Source organism: Chiloscyllium plagiosum, unplaced genomic scaffold (assembly GCF_037043375.1).
Source record: "Chiloscyllium plagiosum isolate Xiang-an unplaced genomic scaffold, Cpla_swu_hap1 HiC_scaffold_25, whole genome shotgun sequence".
Taxonomy (NCBI): Eukaryota; Metazoa; Chordata; class Chondrichthyes; order Orectolobiformes; family Hemiscylliidae; genus Chiloscyllium; species Chiloscyllium plagiosum.
In genome coordinates this window covers 40,207,002-40,230,498 of record NW_028270163.1, presented here as the reverse complement: position 1 = coordinate 40,230,498, position 23,497 = coordinate 40,207,002, and the positions used below count along the sequence as shown (strand labels likewise).

The following is a 23,497-nucleotide window of genomic DNA, read 5'->3' as shown; positions in this document are numbered from 1 at the left end:
CAAAAATAGAAAGTCCTGGAGAAACAAACCAGTTTGGGCGTTATATGTGAAGAGGCAAAAAAAAACTTAATACAGTTTTGAGTCCAGTGACCCTTCATCAGAACTGAGGAAATGACACTAGACATGAAATATTCACTCTGTTTGCTTTGCTTCACAGATGCTGCCAAACATGGTGAATTTCTCCAGCACTGTACTTTTGTTTTCTTTCACAAAACTTTGCTCAATTGCTCTGATTGCTTGATTTTTTTTTCTCAATGCTCACCTACATCTTCTTTAATAATTGATTCTAACATTTTCCCCAAGACAGATGTCAGGCTAATTGGTCTGAAGTTTCCCATTAGCCTTTTCTTTTAGGATCCTTGGATGAAGTCCATCAAAACCCTGGGATTTTTCCATCCCACAGCTCTATTGCTTTACTCAGTACCGCTTCCCTTGTGTAACCTTTGTAAAATTTAGTGTTCACTGTCTGTAATGTTAGCTTTATTCTTTGTCTCATCCCATAATTTTCAACTTAATTTGCTTTATTATTAACTTGCTGTCCAATTTCGACCCTACCCCTTGATTTTTTACATTTACTCAAGCTTGACCTCTCATCACCTTTGTTTTGTTTAAAAGCCGTCTCTACCTGTCTAGTTATATGGCTCATTAGAGCACCAATTTCAGCAAGCTTCAGGTGTATACTGTACCTAGAGACACATAAAATAGGAGCCAGAGTAGGCCATTTGACCCTTTGACCCTGCTCCACCATTCAATATCATCATGGCTGATCATCCAACTTAGTACCCTGTTCCCACTTTCTCCCTTTGGTCCCATTAGCCTTGTGAACTGTTTATAACCTTTTGAAAACATTCAATACTTGGGACTCAACTGCTTTCTGTGGCAGAGCCTTCCACAGGCTTACTTCTTTGGGAGAAGAAATTCTCCTAAATTGTCCTAAATGGTTATTATACTTAGTCTAGACACCCTGATCATTGGGAATATCCATACCATCCCAACAATTACAGATTCCACCTTCCTAGCACTAGAGCCATAACTCCCACTCATAATATACTGGATATACACTCAAACAATATACAGTATTAAAACAGTATCAGCGGATATCTACTGATATAGAGATATGTACGGGATTATAGAGTATGGGGAGCATGGACATCACATAAACAAACAAAGAAAGGTTGAATTTACACAAGTCTAGTTAGTTTACATTTGGAATATGGTGCACTATTGAGCACCCAAATGCAAAATAATTTGGCAAAGTTTCATCAGAATGATACTGAAAACTATACTTCGTTAAAAAAAAAATCAGAAATGGATTTCAGTGAAGTTAAAATAAAAGTTTCCAACATTATCAATAAAGTTGATTTATCAATAAGAGGACAACATAATGTTGGTTTGTTTGCTGGAAAATAGGTAGCAGGTAAAGGATATGGACTAAAGTAAATTAAAAAGGGGAAGAAGGAGAATGTTTTTTCATAGAGGAGGTGTTAGGGAACAGAATACTTTACCATAAACAGCCATTAAGGCAGAAACCATAATGTTATTAAGAAGAGTCAGACAGTTTAAAAATAATACATATAGATGGAATTAAAATAGACATTTTCAGTTGAAGAGCTGGCACGTGTGCTGTGTACCAACTTGGTTGTGAATTTATTTGATCCAATTAAATGATTGCAGATACACCATCCAAAAAGGATTGACACAATCAGATTAGTTTCACAATCTTGCATACATAATGAACTGTTTTTGGACACAGTTCCATAGCCTCTAATGTGCAATCTTCAAATCCAACCCACAAAATCCTCTAGTTTTTGTAAAAACAAGGAGTTATAGTAGTACGGATTGTCCCTTGAATTGGAGGGAAGTTACAAATCAAAGTTATTTTTGTCTCACTTTAAAATAAAACGTTTTTTTTAAATGGAGGCTGTATGCAGCAGTAACCACTCTGCACTACTGTGGGGAATGAAAAGAAGCTTTTCGATCAGCGACCTAGAAAGGAAAGGGGCTGGTCATCTTACTGTCAACTCATTGCATTCTAAACCTGTGGATAATGTCAGCTAATTATCAGACACATTCTAAACTATCAGCCCCTCTTAGGAACACCTGAAATACGAAGTACTAAAGAGAAGAAAACTACATATTAAATATACTTTCCCTCATCAGCAGCTCACCTCCCGCTTTGAGAAAATATATAAAACAATACAAACAGACTTTTTCTGTAGCAGGTTGAAGTATTAGCATTTCTGTTTCCTTTGTGACTCCCCAGTTTACAATCACTTATATTTGTTACAACACAAGAGTGAAATATCTCGGATTACAACTTGAACAGTTCTCATTGACTGAAGTTAAATGTATCTTTATATCTTTGGAGATGATACTTGCAAAAATCAGAGTTTGTTCAGCAGCACTTCAAATCCTTGTAATTTTGTCTCCCTGATCTTCAGCTGGAGAGATGAGCACAATTGCAAAGCTATGGAAGATACCATCGATCACTATGCTGTCTGAGGGACGCAATGTGAAAGGTGACAATCTTGCTGCTCCATTCAAACTATTCAACTTATTTTATTCGGCTTATTGATAGCAGAATCATAATGTCTGTTGTTAACTTCTTTATTTGTTTAATTTTGAATAATTAATAATCATGGTAACTTGCATAAACAAGTCAAATCCAAGTTAAGTACTCTTTCTTCATGGTCAACTGTAACTTCTTTAATGACTATATTTATATGAAAATCCTTTAATTTAAATGACACCATGTTATGCTTTGCCTTCCTCTCAGATAAGCAAAGCCAACCTCTCCTCCTCTTAAGTCACCTGTCAAACGAACACATGCCAGAAATCAACCAGGGATTTTGTGTCACTTCAGTGCTCAACAGTGGTTTAATGATTTAATTATTTGCTTGCTTGAGTAGTTTGACACTCAGCACAGCATCTGCAGGTTCATGCAAATAGAATATTTTAGTTTTTATTTTGGGCATTTGGAAAGGTGTGACTAGATAATTTATAATAGCAATTGAATTTCTCACAGAAAAATATAATTACTTTTATTTGCACACTGCAACATTAAAGAATTGTCAGCCTAGAGCATAAATCAGTGCTAAAAATGTACAATTTATATTTATGAGTTAATTCAAATGTTATGATATTTCAAAGATTTCCACTTTATTATGCTTTTTCAAATATTGCTTCAAATTGATTCATATCATTTGGTAATTCAAATTAGTTTTGGTGCTCCAAAAGTCAAATGTAAAACATTAAAAGTAGAACTTCATGAAGAAAAGTGCTATTTGGCTTAACTTTCAAAAAACCAGCATAATTCAATACTTGATTGCTGAAAATTGTCTTTTTTATAAATAGGATTTTTAAAACCTTATTATTATCCATGTCTACTAAAATAAGCATTTAATGTGTTAACTTTAATTCAGATTTCTTCTCAATGAGCATCTGGCCTCCAGGTGGCAGAGTTGGCTTTGCCATTGTCCAGGTTCCTCAGCACTATTGACAACAAACAAATCGGGAGGATGAGTGTTTTTTTGGTAGTAGTCATGATTAAAACAAAGTCATTTATTTTATGAATATTAAGTAACTTTATGTATGAATATTGCTTTACTTTTGTCAATATAATTTTTTTGAAAGGGAATGTGAGCTTTCTATGTTATTTTCTGAACATGAATTAAATCCTATAAGAATCACTTTAAAATCTGCCTCAACTCACTAAGTTACTCTGAATAAGCTGGGCTACAGCAGAATGGGTTTTATGCTTTTAGTCTAGGATTGATGTGAGTGTTAAATGCAACAAGGTCTCTGAATTTGTAAAGGAGGAACTCAAATCAGGTGATTGACCATAGACTAATATTAAACCTTCACAAACCTTGCATTAAAAGGTTAACTGAGTTTTTTAAAATTCGATCTGTAATGAAACGTATAATTAATTAATGATTTGTCATTCATGGCTTACCTGATCTACTTTAGTGTTGTAATAAAACTGTATTATTTATATGTAGAAAAATCAAATAAGCTACTTTCATAAGTAAACAAGAACAGTTTAGCAAGAAAATGCCCTTGACTATTTCAATCAAGTGAAACTAGAATGTGTAAAGGCAGATTCTGGTTAAATGCATTACACAAACACCACCCCTTTACAACATTCAGTTTACACAAAATAAACCTTTTCCATAAACCTGATGTCCATCTTTCTAAGCAAATGTTACAATTGTTTCAAATGCCAATGTTTTATCCCAGAATCCCTACAATTTAATCACAACCAAGAGACAAGGGATTTTCATCCTTTAACTGTAAATATTTATTCCAAACTTCATCTAGATAGACAATGAAAAAATATTACTACTATAAAGAAAATGTAAATAATAATTCATTCACAGCTATTAATCCAATTACATTGCTTCCATTTCAGTTATACAAATTGACACAGTGCGGTACAGGCTTCATTGTGTTCAAGTCCATTTTGTATACTTTAAATTCTTTTCCAAATTTTCTTTGCAGTAATTTCTCCATTGCTCATAGTCTAAAAGAAATGAGACAAAGAACAGAAGTGAATCTTTTCAAATGCAAGTCTTATATTCACCTTAAGAAAGTATCCTAATTTAGGCTAATCAAGGGAAAAAGACAATCAGCTGGCTTTGTCATTAGTTTGCAACATCCAAAAAGAGGAAAAACTAGATGAGTATTTCAGTGTATGCTCTTCAGCAGGTTTACTTATTGAACTATAAAAATGAATGCGAGAGAAAATGAGAACAGTTTCAAACCAAACAGTGAGGTTCTGTAATATCTAAGAATAAAAGAATCCAGTGACTTGTTTCTATTGATATGTAGAAGTTATTGAGGCTTCATAATCACATTGCATAGTCAATGCCCTTTGGCCAATTTCCATCCATGTTATTTTCATTGACATTATTTCACCTTCTGCAATATGTAAAGTTATTGTGAGGTTAATGCAAAAAGGATTTGTACAGAAATGCTTAAAATAAAACTTTTAAATAAAGAAAAGTATATGCCTTTCATTAGGTAGCATTTTGACTTTGCTGTTAATTCAGTTCGTGAGGACAAATTGAAAGGGAGCATTTTATTACGATTAAAGAATCTCAGAAGACACGCGATAAGTCATGACATTGCATGAGCCCATTTACACTATACACTACCTGGTTAAAATTATAAATCCTGTAATATTTAATAGTTCCTCTGAAGCAATATTAAAACTGTTATAAATGTGAGTAATATTGAAGACTAAGAGTTATGGGAAATAGCAACAGCTTGTATTTATACAGCATAGTTAATCTAGCAAAACCTCCTAGAGAATGCAAGATGAGCTGAAGATTCGACATTGAGGGATGTAAAGGGATTTTAAAATTGGCGGAAAAAGGTTTTAGTGGAGCTGATTATTTCAAGGAATGTGGTAAAAGAGAGTGAAAAGGTAGAATGGAGTAGTTTCAGGATCGAAATGTAAATGATATATAAAATTTAAATATTTTAAAAATGCATTCATTTTTGTGGGGTGTGGGCATCACTGGCTGAGCAGTATTTATTCCTGTCTCTAGTTTCCCTTGAGAAGGTAGTAGTGAGCTGGAACTAATGGGGAAAAAAAACAAAGACGCACTACAGCGATCCATTTTTGTTTGGAAAGGATTTTGGTTGCTGACAGGTAGAATTCATGGGAGGTTGGTTCGTTTTAAGGACTGGACCTTGACAGCATTGGACTAAAAGGATGTTTCCAGAAACTAAACTCTCCCCAGGCAGCCTGTCAGCTGATGCCCGCTACAAAATCAAATTGTCTGGCCAAACACTGGATTGGAAATAACGTTCCAAGGACACCCTAACCTCTGGAGTATGTGGTGGGGGGAGGGAAGAGATAATGTGGTGCAAGGTTTGTGAAGGTTTGTAGCTCAGGTTGAGGTTTAGGGTGTAGGTTTGCTCGCTGAGCTGTAGGTTTGACATCCCGACGTTTCATTACCTGGCTAGGTAACATCATCAGTGGCGACCTCCAAGTGAAGCAAAGCTGTTGTCTCCTGCTTTCTATTTATATGTTTTCCTGGATGGGGTTCCTGGGGTTTGTGGTGATGTCATTTCCTGTTCATTTTCTGAGGGGTTGATAGATGGTATCTAAATCTATGTGCTTGTTTATGGCGTTGTGGTTGGAGTGCCAGGCCTCTAGGAATTCTCTGGCATGTCTTTGCTTAGCCTGTCCCAGGATAGATGTGTTGTCCTAGTTGAATTGGTGGTTATTTTCATCTGTGTGTAGGGCTACGAGGGAGAGAGGGTCGTGTCTTTTTGTGGCTAGCTGGTGTTCGTGTATCCTGGTGGCTAACTTTCTTCCTGTTTGTCCTACATAGTGTTTGTGGCAGTCCTTGCATGGAATTTTGTAGATGACGTTGGTTTTGTCCATGGGTTGTACTGGATCTTTTAAGTTTGTTAGTTTTTGTTTGAGAATGTTGGTGGGTTTGTGTGCTACTAGGATTCCGAGGGGTCTCAGTAGTCTGGCTGTCATTTCTGAAACTTCTTTGATGTATGGTAAGGTGGTTAGGGTTTCTGGTGACGGTGACTCCACTTCCAGCTTTCCTAGACTGACAAAGTTAAAATCAAACTTTCTTTTCATCTCTCCAGCTAATACCAGACAGAGTGATGCATCAAGATTAGAGTGGAAAAGCACAGCAGGTCAGGCAGCATCCAAGGAGCAGGAAAATCAACGTTTCGGACAAAGGCCTTTCATTAGGGCTTTTGCCCAAAATATCGATTATCCTGCTCCTCGGACGCTGCCTGATCTGTTGTGCTTTTCCAGCACCACTCTAATCTTGACTCTAAGCACCAGAATCTGCAGTACATACTTCCATTGCTGGCAAGACCAGCAATTTTTGTCCATGCTTAATTATCCTTGAACTGATTGGCTTGCTTAAACATTTTGGAAGAAAGTTAACAATCAACCAGATTACTGTGGACATAGAGTTACATGGGGACCAAACAGGTAAGGATGTCAGATTTCTTTCCTTAAGAGACAATAGTGAACCAGATGGTTTTTATGACATTTGATGATAATTTAATTGTAATTCCTGATTTTTATTAGGTGAATTTAAGTTTCATTAACTGTGATGATGGGATTAACTGGAGCTTCTGGCTTACTAAACAATCTACTCCTATTGTTTTACTTTCCCTGCACTGGAGGCATGAAGACTCAACCCAATTCAAGACAGTTTTGTGTATATAGCTTTGGAATAGATATTGCAGAACAACAGCATGTAGTTGCTCTTTCATGGCCAACAAAACGAGAAAGGGTACAAGACCAGTATTGAACTGGATCTTGTCAGTTTTCAAAGAGACAAGACAGATTACAACTGCCCCATTAAATCGGAAGAACTTCCCTACATATGGCATCTTCTCTAATATTTATACATCAACTAAAGTGAAGGCAGAAGCTCTTTCACTAATTAGGCATCAGTTTGTGTACAGATATCCTTTTAATAGGCTGCTCATATTTCTGTAACCTTTAATTTAGAAGTAAGTATATTGTAGCTTAGCCAGTTAGGGAATTCAAACATGCTAACATCAAGGTTTACAACCTTGGATCCTACACTAATGTATTGCCTTATTTGAACTAACTTGAGCCATTCATCGTGATGTTTTGCTGATTTGAGTAGCCTTTATATAATTTGTGTTCTGGTTCAGTAACTAGAATAACAGCATCTCCTATTTAGTCTAAAATCGCTGAGTGAGCTCAACTGGTATTTTATTCTATTTTGGTTTTTAAGACACATGGATTGATTATATGCACAAGTACTCACTTAAAACATCAATATAGGAAATAACTAAATTAAACTTAAGAACTGAATATTTGAGTCTGTGATTTTGAAAGAGGTTTCCAGAAAGCTAATGTCATCAGATTTCCTGGCACTCATAGAATTGTGCCATTGATAAGTCTTTGAGCAATCCCAAAAAGCGGCTTCAATGGCAGTGCCAATAACAACAGTAACTTACTTCAATTATTTTGTCTCCACTCAAGTCCATGGTTGCAGTCAGTCCATCCATAGTGATAACAAGCTTATTCTCACCTTCCAGTTTTGCCAAAGCCTAAAAACAAACAGCAGGATAATATCTGGTTTCTTCAAAAGATTAGGTTTTTAAAAAAGTGTTCGAAGTTGTCAATCGTCTACAAGGAATTACTAAACTAATCACTAGTGCTGATAATCCTCTGGCAAACTCAGGCAGATGGATTTCTGTGCAGGCAAATGTGAGTTGATGCACTTTGGATCTAAAAAGGATAGAACAGGGTATGATCTAAATGGTGAAAAGCTAAACAACAGGGGTCCAAACAGCCTTCAAAGTCAATGTACATATATCAGTATGTATATAGATAAATACACAAAATAATCCAAAATATTAATGGAAGAGTAGCTTTTAAATTGAGAGGATCAGACTACTAGAAGGTTGAAGTTGTGCTACAGTTATACAATGTCATGGTTCCACTGGAGCACTCTGCTCTGTGCAATTCCAGGCACAACACAATCAGAAGGATGTATCAGTTTTGGGAGGAGATTTACCAAAATGATACCTGAACACCAAAACTTAAATCATGTGCAGAGAAACTAGTTTTTTTTTGGAAGCTAGGAGGTTAAGGCATGATTTGATCAAGCTTTTCAAGGTAACCAAGGGAACTCTTGGAGTAATTATTGCAATTAGTTGGCAAGTCTAAGGCTAGGAGCTACAGCTTAAAAATCAGATCCAGGTCTCAGCAGTTAAGAAACCTTTGTGCATGCCAAGAGCAGCCAACATATAGAACTCTCTTTCACAAACAGAAATTGATGGCAGGTCAATAATTAATTTTAACGCAGAGATTGATAGATTATTGTTAACCAAGGGTGGCTAAGGAATATTATGCAGAGGTTGAATTGGAAGGTCAAGGATGATAGATCAGCCATGATCTCAAAGAGTTCAAAACAATCTCAAGAGGCTGAGTGAACTTCTGCTGTTCCTATGTTCCTCCCCATGAGGGCAGTATTGCCTGATGCTGCTGAGTATACTTTTAAACTCAAACTTGATGGCACATGTTAACCTTTGCATTTAGGATGCAGCTCGACTTGGTTTGATGCCTGAATCATAGGTGCACAGCATTTGCTCTGGTCTAAGACTGATTCCGAAGATTTCAGATTAAAGACTAAAATGTTTTCCAGACCTGGTAATTTTCCAGTATGTTGTAGCATTCTGAGACTTTTCTGAATATGCAGCCCCTACAACAATGTTGATTTTTTTTTTAAAAAGGAAAATGCTTCATTTCACAACCAGTGACGTGACAATCTGTTGCTCTAGCAAAGATTTTTAAAATATCTGGACAGTGAAGGGGGTCAGGTTACAGACTCTGCTCAGTAGCTGAGGATACGAAAAAGTGAAATGAGAGGAGATGAAAAAAATTTTGTCTTTTATAATGTCTATCCATTAGGGATTTTAATTCAGCAAGATGAGTCATGTTGCTATTCTGCCTTTCAGATCTAACTATATTTAATGCTGTCTACTCAACGAGAGGCTGTCTGGATATGTCTATTGAGGAACATAGGCTGATATGACCACTGGTCAATACATTGGGAGTGTGGGGGATGGAGATATTTTCTGGTCTATAAGTGTGCGTGGATGTTTGGAAAATGTAACACACAGTGTTCGCTACATTCAATTTCAATATTTCCTTCAGATTTATGGTCAGTTTCAGTACATTAGAACATAGAACAGTACAGCACAGGAAAAGGTCCTTTCGCCCACCATGTCTGTGTTGACCATGATGTAATTCTAAACTAATCCCATCAGCCTGCACATGGTCTGTATCTCTCTATTTCCTGCTTGTTCACGCGCTTGTCTCAATGCCTCTTAAATTTTATTAATGTATCTCCCCGGCAGCATCTTCCAGGAACCTACCACCCTCTGTGTAAAACATGTGCCTAGCACATCTCCTTTAAACTTTCTCCCTCTCACCTTAAATCAATGGCCCTTAGTGGTTGAAATTTCCACCTTGGCAGAAAGACTCCAATTATCCACCCTATCTATATCCTTCAACTTTACATTCTTCTATCAGGTCGCTCCCTAGCCTCTGACACTCACAAAAACAATCCAAGTTTGTCCAACTTCTTGTTAAAGCTAATTTATTCCAATCAAGGCAACATCCTGGTAAACCTCTTCTCCAGCCTCTGTAAAGTCTCCACAGCCTTCCTATAGTGTGGTGACCAGAACTCCACTTAATACTTCAAATGTGGCCAAACTAAACGTAACTTGCCAACCTTTATAATTAATGCCCAATCAATTAAGTCAAACATATTGTAAGCCTTCTTTACCATCTTATCCACCCATCTTGCCATTTTCACTTATGGCCTTGCATCCCAAGACCCCTCTGTATATCAATGTTCCTAAGGGTCCTGCTATTAACTGTATACTTTCCTCTTGCATTTAACCTTTCAAAATGTATCACTTCACACTTATCTGGATTAGATTCCATCTGCCAGTTCTCACTCAGCTTACCAACTGATTTATATCCTGCTGCATCCTTTGATACTCATTCTCAATGTCCACAACTCCACCAATTTTCATGTTGTCTCTAACCAGACCAGCTATATTTTCATTTATATATACTGCAAACAACAGATGTCCCAACACTGATCCTTGTGGAACACAGATCTCCAGTTAGAAAAACAGCATTGCACATCTACCCTCTGTCTTCTATGACCAAATCAATTTTGTATTCAATTTACCAACTTACCATGGATCCCATGTGAATTAATCTACTGGACCAGCCTATCACGAGGGACCTTGTCAAATGCTTTAGTAAAATCCATTTAGATGACATCAGCTGCCCTATCCTCATCAATCATCCTCGTCACTCCCTCAAAAATGCTTGAGAGACAAGACCTTCACCGCACAAGCCATGCTGATTATCTGTTAAAAGTCCAATTTTTTTTACCAAATGCAGTAAAGCCTGTCCCTAAACTCCCGTTCAATAATTTCCCTGGTACTTGTGTCAAGTTCACCAGCCTATAATTTCCTGGATTATCCCTGTCGCGCTTAGAATCATAGAGTCATAGAGATGTACAGCATGGAAACAGACCCTTCGGTCCAACCCGTCCATGCCGACCAGATATCCCAACCCAATCTAGTCCCAGCTGCTAGCACCTGGCCCATATCCCTCCAAACCCTTCCTATTCATATACCCATCCAAATGCCTTTTAAATGTTACAATTGTACCAGCCTCCACCACTTCCTCTGGCAGCTCATTCCATACACATACCACCCTCTGTGTGAAAACATTGTCTCTTAGGTCCCTTTTATATCTTTCCCCTCTCACCTTAAACCTATGCCCTCTAGTTCTGGACTCCCTCACCCCAGGGAGAAGACTTTGTCTATTTACCCTATCCATGCCCCTCATGATTTTATAAACCTCTATAAAGTCACCCCTAAACCTCCAATGCTCCAGGAAAAACAGCTCTCGCCGGTACAGCCTCTCCCTATAGCTCAAATTCTCCAATCCTGGCAACATCCCTGTAAATATTTTCTGAACCCTTTCAAGTTTCACAATATTTTTCCGATAGGAAGGAGACCAGAATTGCACACAATATTCAAACAATGGCCTAACCAATGTCCTGTACAGTCGCAACATGACCTCCCAATTCCTGTGCTCAATACTCTGATCAATAAAAGAAAGCATACCAAACGCCTTCTTCACTATCCTATCTACCTGTGACTCCACTTTCAAAGAAACAACTTTGGCTATTCTCCAGTCTTCTGGGAACTCATCTGCGGTTAAAGAGGATACAAAGATCTCTGTCAAGGCCCCAGGGATCTCCTCTCTTGCTTCTCTCAGATCCTGGGTTAGATCCTATTAGGCCCTGGGAACTTATCCATCTTAATGATTTTCAAGACAGTAAATACCTCCTCCCTACATCTGACAAAGAATTGCCTGTTAAATTATTTGAATAAATCCTTATGGTAAATATGGTCAAAAGCCTCATTCTCTGGTAAAGTTATTTTTCAAATATTTGTATGGTAAATCAGAGAATCTACAAGTATAATTTTCCTTTCAGAAAGGGGCACTTTAGTACTATAGAGGATGCAGTTTGAGGCTGTCACATTATATTTATGATTTGGAGGCGCCAGTGTTGGACTGGGGTGGACAAAGTTAAAAATCACACAACATCAGGTTATAGTCCAACAGGTTTATTTGGAATCACTAGTTTTCAAAGCGCTGTCTTTGAAGACCTGATGAAGAAGGAGCACTTAAAAAGCTAGTGATTCCAAATAAATCTGTTGGACTATAACTTGGTGTTGTGTGATTAATAACATCACATTTGATGCTCCTTGATTGTAATCAGTTGATCACATCACATTTAAACACACACATTGTCTCACAAAAGTATTTCCACCTTAAGTGTGGAAATATGCATAAAAAACAGGAGAGTCTTCCTCTCTTACGTGAGTCAGGTTTTTTTCCATGTGATTATGTTCTTCTCAGCTCATTTCACTTTCAACGCATAGGTATAACATTAAATTATATGCAGGAAGCTCTAGAGCCTGATGGGATCTTCCAGAGCTCAACATACAGACACCAAATTTAAAGGGCACTTCACTTTTTGCAACGCCTGCCCCATCACTCAATTTCTGCTCATCCCCTGATCTGTCACTGGAGATGTCAGACACCAGGCAAAAAGCAGCACTCTGCTTTAACAATGTTTTCCTCCAGGCTTTCCATAACAAGCTCCTTTCCCTACAGATGGCAGCAGAGTCCACCCTGATTAACAATGGTAAAAATCACACAACACCATGTTATAGTCCAACAGGTTTATTTGGAAGCACTAGCTTTTGGAGCGCTGCTCCTTCATCAGGTAGATGTGGAGCAGGACCACAAGACACAGAATTTAGCACGAAGAGTTACAGTGTCATGTGGCTGAAATATATTAAACAAACTTAGATTAACTTTTTCATCTGTTAGAATGGTTTTGCTAGTTTTAGTTCGTTAATATGTAAGTCAGCATTCTCAAGATAACTTCAGGTTTTCTAACAAAATATGTCATCGCAGCTCAGTCAATGCATTAAAGATGTGAGGTTAAAGTTTGTCTGAGTCCCAGTCCTGAGTCAGACTGGTTCTATTTCTAAAGTGGGATTTACAGAATCTTACATGGACTGACTGTAGGTTATGCATTTTTTGAGCAAACTAAAATATAATTCTGCAAATACATATTCACCCCATGAATTTGCATGTGTGTGCGTGCAGGAGAGAAGAGTGAGTGTATGTATGTGAGTGTGTGCGTGCAGGTGTGAGAGCGTGTGTGTAAGCTTGGTGAAGTATGTCTGTGGGTGTGATGGGGTATAAGCTTGTGAGAGGGTGCACGCGTGGGTGTGTGTGGGAGGTGTATGTGTATGCATATTAGAGAGAGCTTGTGTCTGAGAGAGGGTGTGTGTGTCTGTGCTTGTCTGTGTCTTTGCGTGTGCATGGTTGTGTGTGTTTTAGTGTGTAGTGCAGTGGAGTCACCTGTAGTGTGGCATGAATCCAAGTCCCAGTTGAGGCCATCCTGACTGACAAAGACAGACTGGATGGAGCTGGCTGCAGAGGGCAGTGTCCTTGTGTGGCTCAAGAGAACTTAGAATCAAATCCATGCAGTGTGGAAACAGGCCATTCAGACCAACAAGTTCACACTGACCCTCTCATCCCACTCAGACCCATTCCCCTACCCTATCCCTTTAACCCCGCATTTCCCACGACTAATGCCCCTAAACTACACATCCCTGAGCACTATGGACAACTTATGGCCAATCTATCTAATGTGCACATCTTTAAACCTGGGTCCAGTGCCACTGTCTACTGATGCCCGAGTGAGTTAGCTTTGTAAGGTACCCACTGCAGAGAACTTCCACCCAAGAAGCTGGGTCTCCATCAGGCAACTTGTGTTCAGTCAATGTCTGTCACTTCAAAATCGCGCTACTGGCTCACAGTGGTACAGTACTCCCTCTCAAAATCTGCCAGTGCAGCACATTGGGAGAGCTACATGACAACAGCGACTTTAATAAGTGCTTTATCAGCTGTGAAAAGCTTCGAGACAACAAGCAAAACTAATGTCATTTACAAAATACTGTGCAAAAACTGTAACAAATAGTACATTGGACAAACAGGCAGAAAAGTAGCCACCAGGATAAATGAACATCAACTAGCCACAAAACGACATGACCCTCTCCTCACTAGTATCCCTACATACAGATAAGGAAGGACACCACTTCGACTGGGACAACACATCCACCCTTGGACAAGCCAAACAGAGACACGCACGAGAATTCCTAGAAGCATGGAATTCCAACCGGAACTCTATCAACAAACACATCGAGTTAGACCCCATCTACCACCCCCTGACATCACCGCCGGAAATGACATCACCACCAGAAATGACATCACCAACCTAAAGAAACACAAACATATAAATAGAAAGCAGAGATCATCAGCAGTGCTTCACCCAGAGGCCCAATGAAGATGTTACCTAGTAAGGTGACGAAACATCTGGAAATGAACCTTCCAGTTCAACAAGCAAACCTATATCCAGAACCTCAACCTGAGCTATAAATCTTCTCAAAACCTTTGAGACTGTTTATCATTGGTTTGTCTGTTCGGATAAGCTCATGCCAGACCATAAGTGTATTTCATCAAACAGTATTTATTGATATTATATACATTATGATCATAATCTCTGCTTTAAGCTAATCCCTGTCACTGCTGCAGATGTCATCTTTCTGATGAGAATTTAACCAAACCCAACACCCAGTTGCATCCTGTAAATCAATCTAATTTATCCTATTTTGAGGATTATCAAGAAAGTTTTTCCCAGGGTCTTGGCCAACATTTCTCTCTTAACCAACATCGCTTAAAAACAATTATCTGGTCATTACTACATTGATGTTTGTGGAAATGTACTGTGTGTAAATTGGCTCCTGCACTTCCTACAATAAATCAGGGGTTACACATCATTAGCTGTGCTGTTCATAAATCATGAAAATGGCACATAACCCCAAATTTTTCCTCACTAATTTTAAACATTGTGGATCATTGTGAAAGTTTGTCAAATTACAAAGTAGCATCATCCTCAAAAAGGTTATGGTTCCTTTACTTATATTTAATGTAAATTTTAAGCAGAAGCTTTTCAAATAAAATTGAATGAATTTCATAATACATTTTCAGGTCTTCTAATTGTACCAAAAATTGCAGAGGAGAAGTTATATACCAAAGGACTGCTGTGTATGATAGAGAGAGATCACACAAAAATAAATAGAAATGCTTACTCAATAACAAGTGAAATTCATAGTTTCAGAAGTGGATGATCAAATGCAATTCAGAATTCTTGCTCCAGATTTGTTTGGATCATTGGACTATCATTCATGAAATTCAGCTGAACAGTGTGAAATAACGTTACACCACATTTCACTCAATTATTAAAGAGGTTAGTGGAAACAAAGTCAACATGCATTTTTAGAAATGTTGTCAGTGGTTTTGGACCTTTTTGAGAGTCTCACATGGAAATTTGCACCTGGTTCATTGAAAGGGGAACACTAAAAGCTCATTTTAAAAATTCTTACACTTCTACAAAAACTGAGCAATCTTACCTTGACTCTGTGCCCTGTGAATGACAAAAACTCACTTTCTTGTCCAATGGTGAAATCATTGGTAATTGCTTTGCTGCCATAATTGTAAGTAGCTTGAAATGAATTCCCATTTTGTGTAAGTTCAATAACATTGCTGAGGTCTTTATATTTCTGAATTATATTATCTGAGAGTCCTAGCAAATAAAAACAAATGCACAAAAAAAATCAGTTTTTATCCGAGGTAAAAGGAAAGCCTTTTCAGATCTCCTAATTATTGTACTCAGGTAAAGGTCTAAACAGAATTTGCAACATGAAACAAATATGAATATTTAGCTCTATGATTTACCATTACCATCGGATAATTTTCTATTTTTTTGTTAAATCACAGGAGATATACATTTGAAAACATGGAGGCACAGTCTCACTCGACAATGCTCCAGCACAGCTGAACATAAGAAATAGGAGTAGAAGTAGGCCGTTCAGCCCCTTAAGTCTGTTCAACATGATCATGGGTGATCTGCCCCAAGCCTAAACTATTCTTTCTTGACAGCTCAGCATAGTTGTCAATTCCCTGATATTTCAAACATCTATCTTCTCGTTAAATGCTTTCAGAGATTTGGCCTCCACAACTCTCTGTCTAAAGAATTCCAAACATGCACAACCCTCTGGGAGAATTCCTATCTGTCTCAATTTTAAATGTATGTTCCATTATCCTAAACCATGACCCCTGGTTCAAGATTCCCCCAGAAGTGGAAACATCCTTCCACTGTCAACCTCCCTCAGACTATTGTATATAAAGCATATGAACTTTTGAAAAAAATCACCTCTCATTCATCTAAATCTTGATGAACAAAGGCCTAACCTGTTTAACTTGATATGTCAACTCCTTCATCTCAGGAATTGGCCTAACAAATCCATTTGAACTGTCTCCAATGCCATAAAATCCTATCATAACTATGGAGTCAAAAACTGAACACAATACTCCAGGGCAGCCTAGAGTTGAAACAGCACTTCTCTAATGTTGAACTCCATACTCATTGCAATAAAGACCAAAATTCCATTTGTTTCTTAATTAGTTGCTACACCTGGATACCAACATTTGTACTTCATGTACAAGAACACACAGGCCCCTCTGCATCGCAATTTATTGGAGTATTTCTTTATTTAAATAATAGTCTGGTTTGTGATTCTTCCCACCAAAGTTTATGACTTCACATTCTGCTGTTAAACTCCATCTGCCAAATTCTTGTACACTCGCTCAACCCATTTATTTCCCCTTGTAGATTCTTTATGTCCTGATCACAACATACCCTCCCACCTATTTTACCAATAAATTTCAATGGATTACATTCTGTCCCTCCTCCCATTCAATAATATAGTTAGTAAATAATTAAGGCCTTTGTGGCATCCCACTAGTTACACCATTCCAACCTGAAAAAAATCCATTAATCCTGACTCAGTCTTCTGTTTGTTAACCAATTCTCAATCCATGCTAATACATTACCATCAATACTTTGAGCAATAACCTTTTTATGTGGAACCTTATTGAATGCCTTTTGAAAATTTAAATATACTATAATCTATCAGTTCCCCTTTATCAATTCTGGTTGCAATATTCTCAAAGAACTCAAGCAAATTTGTCAAAATGATTTTCTTTCACAAACCAGTTTAACTCTGTTTGATCGTGTTAAGTTTTTCTCAACGTTCTGCTATTTGTTTCTTTATAATGGACTCTAGCATTTTCCCAATGGCATATGACAGGCTCAATGCCTATAGTTTTTTTGCTTTCTGTCTCCATCCCTTCTGCTATTTGTTTCTTTATAATGGACTCTAGCATTTTCCCTGGCATATGACAGGCTAAATGTCTATAGTTTTTTTGCTTTCTGCCTCCATCCCTTCTTGAATGCAGTTCCAATCTGCAGGAATGTTCACAAAATCCAATGAATTCTGGCATATCTTGACCAACACTACCAATACCTCTGCAATTACTTCCTTTAAATGCCTGGATTCAGGCCTTTAGGTCCTGGCAATATGTCTGCCCTTGGTCCAATTAGTTTGTCAAATACTTTGACCTTCATAGTAAAGACTGTGGCAAGATCTTTCCTCTAATTAGCACCTTGCTTATCTGTCAACATTGGGGTGTATTATTACTAAATGATCCTCCTCCATGAAGACAAATGCAAAATATTAGATTACTTATCATTTTCTGCTTCCTATTACTAATTCCTCAACTGCATCTTCTATGCTTTAGCTACTCACATTTAATGCACCCATACAAGCTCTTGCTGTTGTTTTATGTTTTGTTTGTCAATTTACTTTCATGATCATTCAAATTTCTTTCTCTCTTAGCTTTTCAGTCACCTGCTGCTGATTGCTTAATAAAACCCCAACCCTGTGGCCTGCAACTAGTTTTCTCTGCTTTTTATGCCTTAGTTCCTGACAGAATATTCTTCTTGGAGAAAGTGAGGTCTGCAGATGCTGGAGATCAGAGCTGAAAATGTGTTGCTGGAAAAGCGGAGCAGGTCAGGCAGCATCAAAGGAACAGGAGAATCGACGTTTCGGGCATAAGCCCGAAGAGCTTATGCCTAAAACGTCGATTCTCCTATTCCTTGGATGCTGCCTGACCTGCTGCGCTTTTCCAGCAACACATTTTCAGAATATTCTTCTTGTCCACATGTGTTAACCGCAGGTGGTTGATCATTCCCCATTGAGTCCTTTTTAACCAGAGAAATTTTTCTTTTGCCAAACATTATGAAATATCTGCTTAAATGTCTGTCACTGGTCTTCCACAAGCATTCCCCATAATCCATTTTCCCAGCGCTCGTTAGACAACTCTTTCTTCATATATCTGCAATTGTCTTTCTATAGGTTTAAGACCCAAGTTGTTCTCCCTCAAACTGAATTTGAAATACTACCATGTTGTGATTGCTAGAGTATTCTTAACCATGAGATCTCTTATTAATGTTACCCCATTACATAGTATTCAATTTTATGCCTCTTCCTGGGGAGATTCTGCAACATACTGCAATAAATAAACTTTGGAAATCCATCTTCCATGTTACCCTTGTCAATCTAACTTATCCAGTCAAAATACAAATGTGCACCAATGTGCATGTGGCTCAGCTAGTAGTACAGAGATTATTACTTTTTTAGTTCGGCCTTTTGCTTAGCGCTAGTACGTTTGTAATCTCTCAGCAGAACATCTTTCCTAGTCCCATCTGTGTTGATAGTACCTGGCTGGACTGCACCAACTGGATCCTTCCCCTCCCATTCCAAGTTCCTCTTCAGCCCAGGAAAGATGTCTTGAATCCTGGCAGCATACAGACACTGTGTATTGTATTGAAATGATTATAGATCATGTGCCTGGTGATGTGAAACTACCAATTTGTTTTACAAGTGCCAAATAGATTAATGTGGGTCACTTATTAAAAACAAACACAGCTGCAAACATTTAAATAGGTTTGAAATTTGAGTCAGTGTGTTTTGGCCACAGTTGTCACACCTAATGGTTCCCTGATATTGACAGTCCCTGTGTATTATCCAAGAAGAATGAAAGGGAGAATAAGAAGCTCTTGTAAAAATGGTGGGCATGCACACACTCCCCTGTTAAAGTTTACAATAAGATGTTTAATGGAAATTGAAACTCTTTTTGCTTCAGTTCTATACATCACTAAACTGACACATTTCGGATAAGGTACAAAACTGTGTTTGTGATCGGATCAAATTTAATTCCTACACTATATTGCATATGTGCATATTACAACATACAAACACACACTGTTGACCTAAGACCAAGCTCAGGCTCTATTTCATCCCTATAATTCTAATCATTTAATTCATTTCCATTATAAGGATCTTTCACGATTCTATAGCCAGGAGGAAAACAGTCTGTTTGTGTCTGAGGAAAGGCAGAAAGTTGGGGAGGTGCACTAACATTCTTTGATTTGTCAACAACAACACAAAGTTCTATCATTCTTTGAAAGTTAATCATATGTAAATATATGTTGTTTGCGTTCCATCTCCCACAAGCCAACTTTTCCAATTTACCCGGCCCCCACCTCCCTAACACCCCGATGAACATGACCCAAAGGTAGTGTTACTCCAGATATGCTGTTAGCAACTGCATGGCATTGACATCTTCCTCAAACTTCCCCACTTGTCAGAAAACTTCTCTTCTGGGTTTGTTCTTAATAACATTACTTGTAAGCAGGTCCTTGACACTGAAGTAATTTATTTGGATCTGATCATTTTTATGCTGCACTGTCTTTGCACTGAAACATGCTATACCATTGGTAAAAGTGACATTTTTTAACGGTGGTTAAGTATTCTTATGATTTAACAATGGCATACTATAAGAGGGATACACTATTTGCAAACTATTGAGAAACAAAAAGAAATATCTGTGACCACTAATTTGGGAAAACAAACTTGTAACCAAGAATTAAAAGTTCTTCATTTTTATGGAAAATACATAAAAAATTGAAATATGAAAAATAAATAGTAATGTGTTACATTGCTATCATAAACTGACAGACGCATCTAGCATTAAGTCAGATTGGCACACAGAATGGTTGGATGGTTATTTACCTGAACGTTCAAGCAGTCAAAGACAAAGAAAGTAAGTAAATGTCATTGGAGAGGATTTAACAACAAACTGTAAGAAGGGATTGAAGAATTGAACTGAAAAATCAGGGTTCTGATCAGACGTCCCTGTTTTTGGTCCTTTTAATCACAATCCAAGGACCGTAATATAAAATGGGAAGGCAGAAAAAACTCATTGGGGTATAATTCATACTTAAGCCTTTGATAGATCATTTGGTGAGAAATCTTACAGAATCTTGAAGAAAATGAAGTAGCATATTCAAATTCCCTTTCATTTTGTTTTTTGATAGGTGACCTTTTGCTCAAAACCCAAACTACACAGTTTAAGAATAGCACACACACTTCAGCAACAAAAACAGAAATTGCTGGAGAAGCATCTGTAAACAGGAATCAGGGTTGATGTTTCAGTTCCAGTGACTCTTCCTCAGAACATACATTTCAGCTTCTGGTTATCTTCATTTAATTATATTATTCTATGAATTAACATTTACACATCGACTGAGTAACCTGGATCATTATGCCAATTGGAAAATGTACTTGTAAAGTAATGGTTTGGTTTCTGAGCTATTTTAATGAAAGTCGCACCAAGATAAAATGTGGCACAGATGTTTTACTGAGGTGAGTGAACTGTTGTTCAACCGCACGGCTTTACCCTAGCTGGGATTGATTTTAAGTAGGTAATGCCTTTGTATCAATTTATTGACACTGAGCTTAAAGTCATAAAAAAGCAAAAGAATAGCAGGTGTAGGTCAAACTTACCCAGAGCTTTCATGAGCAGCTCGAAGTTTTCCTGACTCTCCAATTCAAACTTTCCATTGAATGCCATTTAGAATCTATGACGCCAACGTAGATAAGAGTTGATTCTGGGGAATATTGAAAGCTTTTACGTCTGCCTTCAAACTAATTTTCTAAAAAGTACAACCGGCAACTCTTGAAAAGTAATATAGTCACATACTACCAACTACCAAGCACTTGAATCGGTAAATAAGGTGGTAATTTTCTGTTTACACAGGATTACCAGTGGTAACCCAGGGGACTGGCGATGGAAAAACAATGCAGCTGAGGCTTGTTTTTGAACAAAAGTTGTGAAAGTGACATCACTATAATGTAGCCTATAATTATAATATGTTCTAGCTGATGATTATGCATCACCTGAACAATTGGGCTTTGAGGTTGAAGTTAGGTAAAGGTCCATAGATGCTTTCAGAGCTAGTTACGAACAACCCAAGGATTGCTTAGCTGCTTCTATGGAGTCTTAACATTGAATCTTCTATACAGTACTTTAATAAGGTTACAACAAACAGCTTCTAAATGCCTATTGTTCCACATAGGAACTTTTAAAACTTGTATTTGTGCTAGACTGCAGCCCTACTTCACTCAGTGCCAAATCCAAATGATGTGAAGCCATTTTCTAGTCGCACTCTCACACCTTTTGTGCCATTGGGAACTTGGCTCCCAAATTAATTTTAAACTATTTGTGGTAGGGAGTCTAAAACTCCACTGTAGTGACACATAGCCAATAATTTTAATAGACTTCTACCATTAGATTAGATTAGATTACTTAGATTAGATTAGACTAGATTACTTACAGTGTGGAAACAGGCCCTTCGGCCCAACAAGTCCACACCGACCCGCCGAAGCGCAACCCACCCATACCCCTACATCTACCCCTTACCTAACACTACTGGCAATTTAGCATGGCCAATTCACCTGACCTGCACATCTTTGGACTGTGGAAGGAAACCGGAGCAGCCGGAGGAAACCCACGCAGACACGGGGAGAACGTGCAAACTCCACACAGTCAGTCGCCTGAGGTGGGAATTGAACCCGGGTCTCTGGCGCTGTGAGGCAGCAGTGCTAACCACTGTGCCACCGTGCCGCCCACCATTGTTCCATGTTTTCCGGTAACAATGTCAAGGTATCACTTATATTTGAAATCTTGTTCTAATATGAAATCCTAATTATAGAATACTCATTTTACTTTCAAGTGTCAATAGCAACCGTATTGTAAAGTCTACTGCTCGTTTCTGCTCTCTTGCTATGTTCAAGTACACAGCACAACTTAATGTGGTGTATTATATGTCATTTAGTGTAATCTCTAACTCACAGATTATAAAGAATGTGCTGGGAAGTAATTAGATTGATCATTGCATGTACAAACTGAGAAACAGCATGCCATTGAGAGGTTCTAATGAGTAATTTTAAGTTAAACTTGGATAGGAATTCACAAAATGCAACATAAATTGCCCAGAGGATCTTAAGGTGCTGTGATGAGTAATGAGTTTAAGATTCATTACAGACTTCAATATGGACCCTCCTCATTGGCTTTATGTAAGAAGAATGTTAAATTTGATGAATATCTTCCCTTATGTAATGACTAAGATTTCACAAGTGTACACAAGATTTCTAAAAACATTCACTGACAGAAAGTACTGCAAAAACATTTTTCTTTTAGAGCTTTGGTAACATTCAAAGTTTACATTATTAATGGCAAAAGAAATATGTGGTCTTAAGGCTAAAATAAAGGTTAATTGAAAAATGTTTTTAGTCTCAGTTTTGGAAGAACAACAAGTGCATCTTGGTCTGCAGGAAGTGAATACTCTAATTCCCATGTGTAAACCTCCAGCACAAATATGTAGAAATATTAGAACTCCGTCTTCTCTGGCTGAATTGTCTCTCTCAAATCCAGACTGCATCACCGGAATTAAAAATAGAGAGTGTTGGAAATACTCAGCAGGTCCTGGCAATGTCTGTGGAGACATGTGTGTGTCTGTCTTTGTGTCTACATCATGTGTACTCATTTGTGCTGCTGGTGGTGGAGATGAAGGTAGGCAAAAGATGCAAAACTGAGTCAGACTCACTGCCTCTGGCTACAGCCACACAAGTTGCCAAGTGCCTAAATGAGCTGATTAATAGGGTTGCTAACATTCTCTGGGACCTTATCCCAGTTGTTCCCTTAGATTTTGGGCCTCTGATCTCAACCTTCACGCAAACCATTCCACTGCCACCCACCCCAACCACACACCCCCCTCTGCCCCAACAGATGCTGCCAAATCTGTTGAGTTTCTTGAGCACTTTGTTTTTGGTTAAGATTTTCAGACCCACCGAAGGGGGAAAAAAAAATCATAATGGGGACAAATTTCATGGTCTGAAATTGTCAAGCTAAGTGTTGTGTCCAGAGGACTGTGAAGTGCTTCATTGGAAGCTGGGGTTGAGCTTCACTGGGGCACCACAACAGGTCATGGCTAGAAATGTGAGAGAGAGGGCAAGGTGATGAATGAAAATACCAACCAACCAG

General features: G+C 38.0%; 1 protein-coding gene across 1 annotated transcript; it reads right to left on the bottom strand.

The window, feature by feature from the left end:
• Positions 1-4,019: 4,019 nt before the first annotated feature.
• LOC122562192 (fatty acid-binding protein 1, liver-like) lies at positions 4,020-21,837 on the bottom strand. The gene is made up of 4 exons (XM_043714855.2): positions 20,959-21,837; positions 15,619-15,791; positions 7,981-8,073; positions 4,020-4,522 (listed from the first exon to the last, which is right to left on the bottom strand). The coding sequence occupies exons 1-4, from the start codon at positions 21,023-21,025 to the stop codon at positions 4,472-4,474; spliced, it is 384 nt and encodes a 127-aa protein (XP_043570790.1). The 5' UTR covers positions 21,026-21,837; the 3' UTR covers positions 4,020-4,471.
• Positions 21,838-23,497: the final 1,660 nt, after the last annotated feature.

Coding starts and splice junctions, on each gene's coding strand:
- LOC122562192 (XM_043714855.2), bottom strand. CDS start 21,025: ATGGCATTCAATGGAAAGTTTGAATTGGAGAGTCAGGAAAACTTCGAG. Junction 8,074..15,618: donor TCACAGGGCACAGAGTCAAG/GTAAGATTGCTC, acceptor GTTTGTTTTTAG/GCTTTGGCAAAACTGGAAGG. Junction 4,523..7,980: donor GTGGAGACAAAATAATTGAA/GTAAGTTACTGT, acceptor CATTTCTTTTAG/ACTATGAGCAATGGAGAAAT.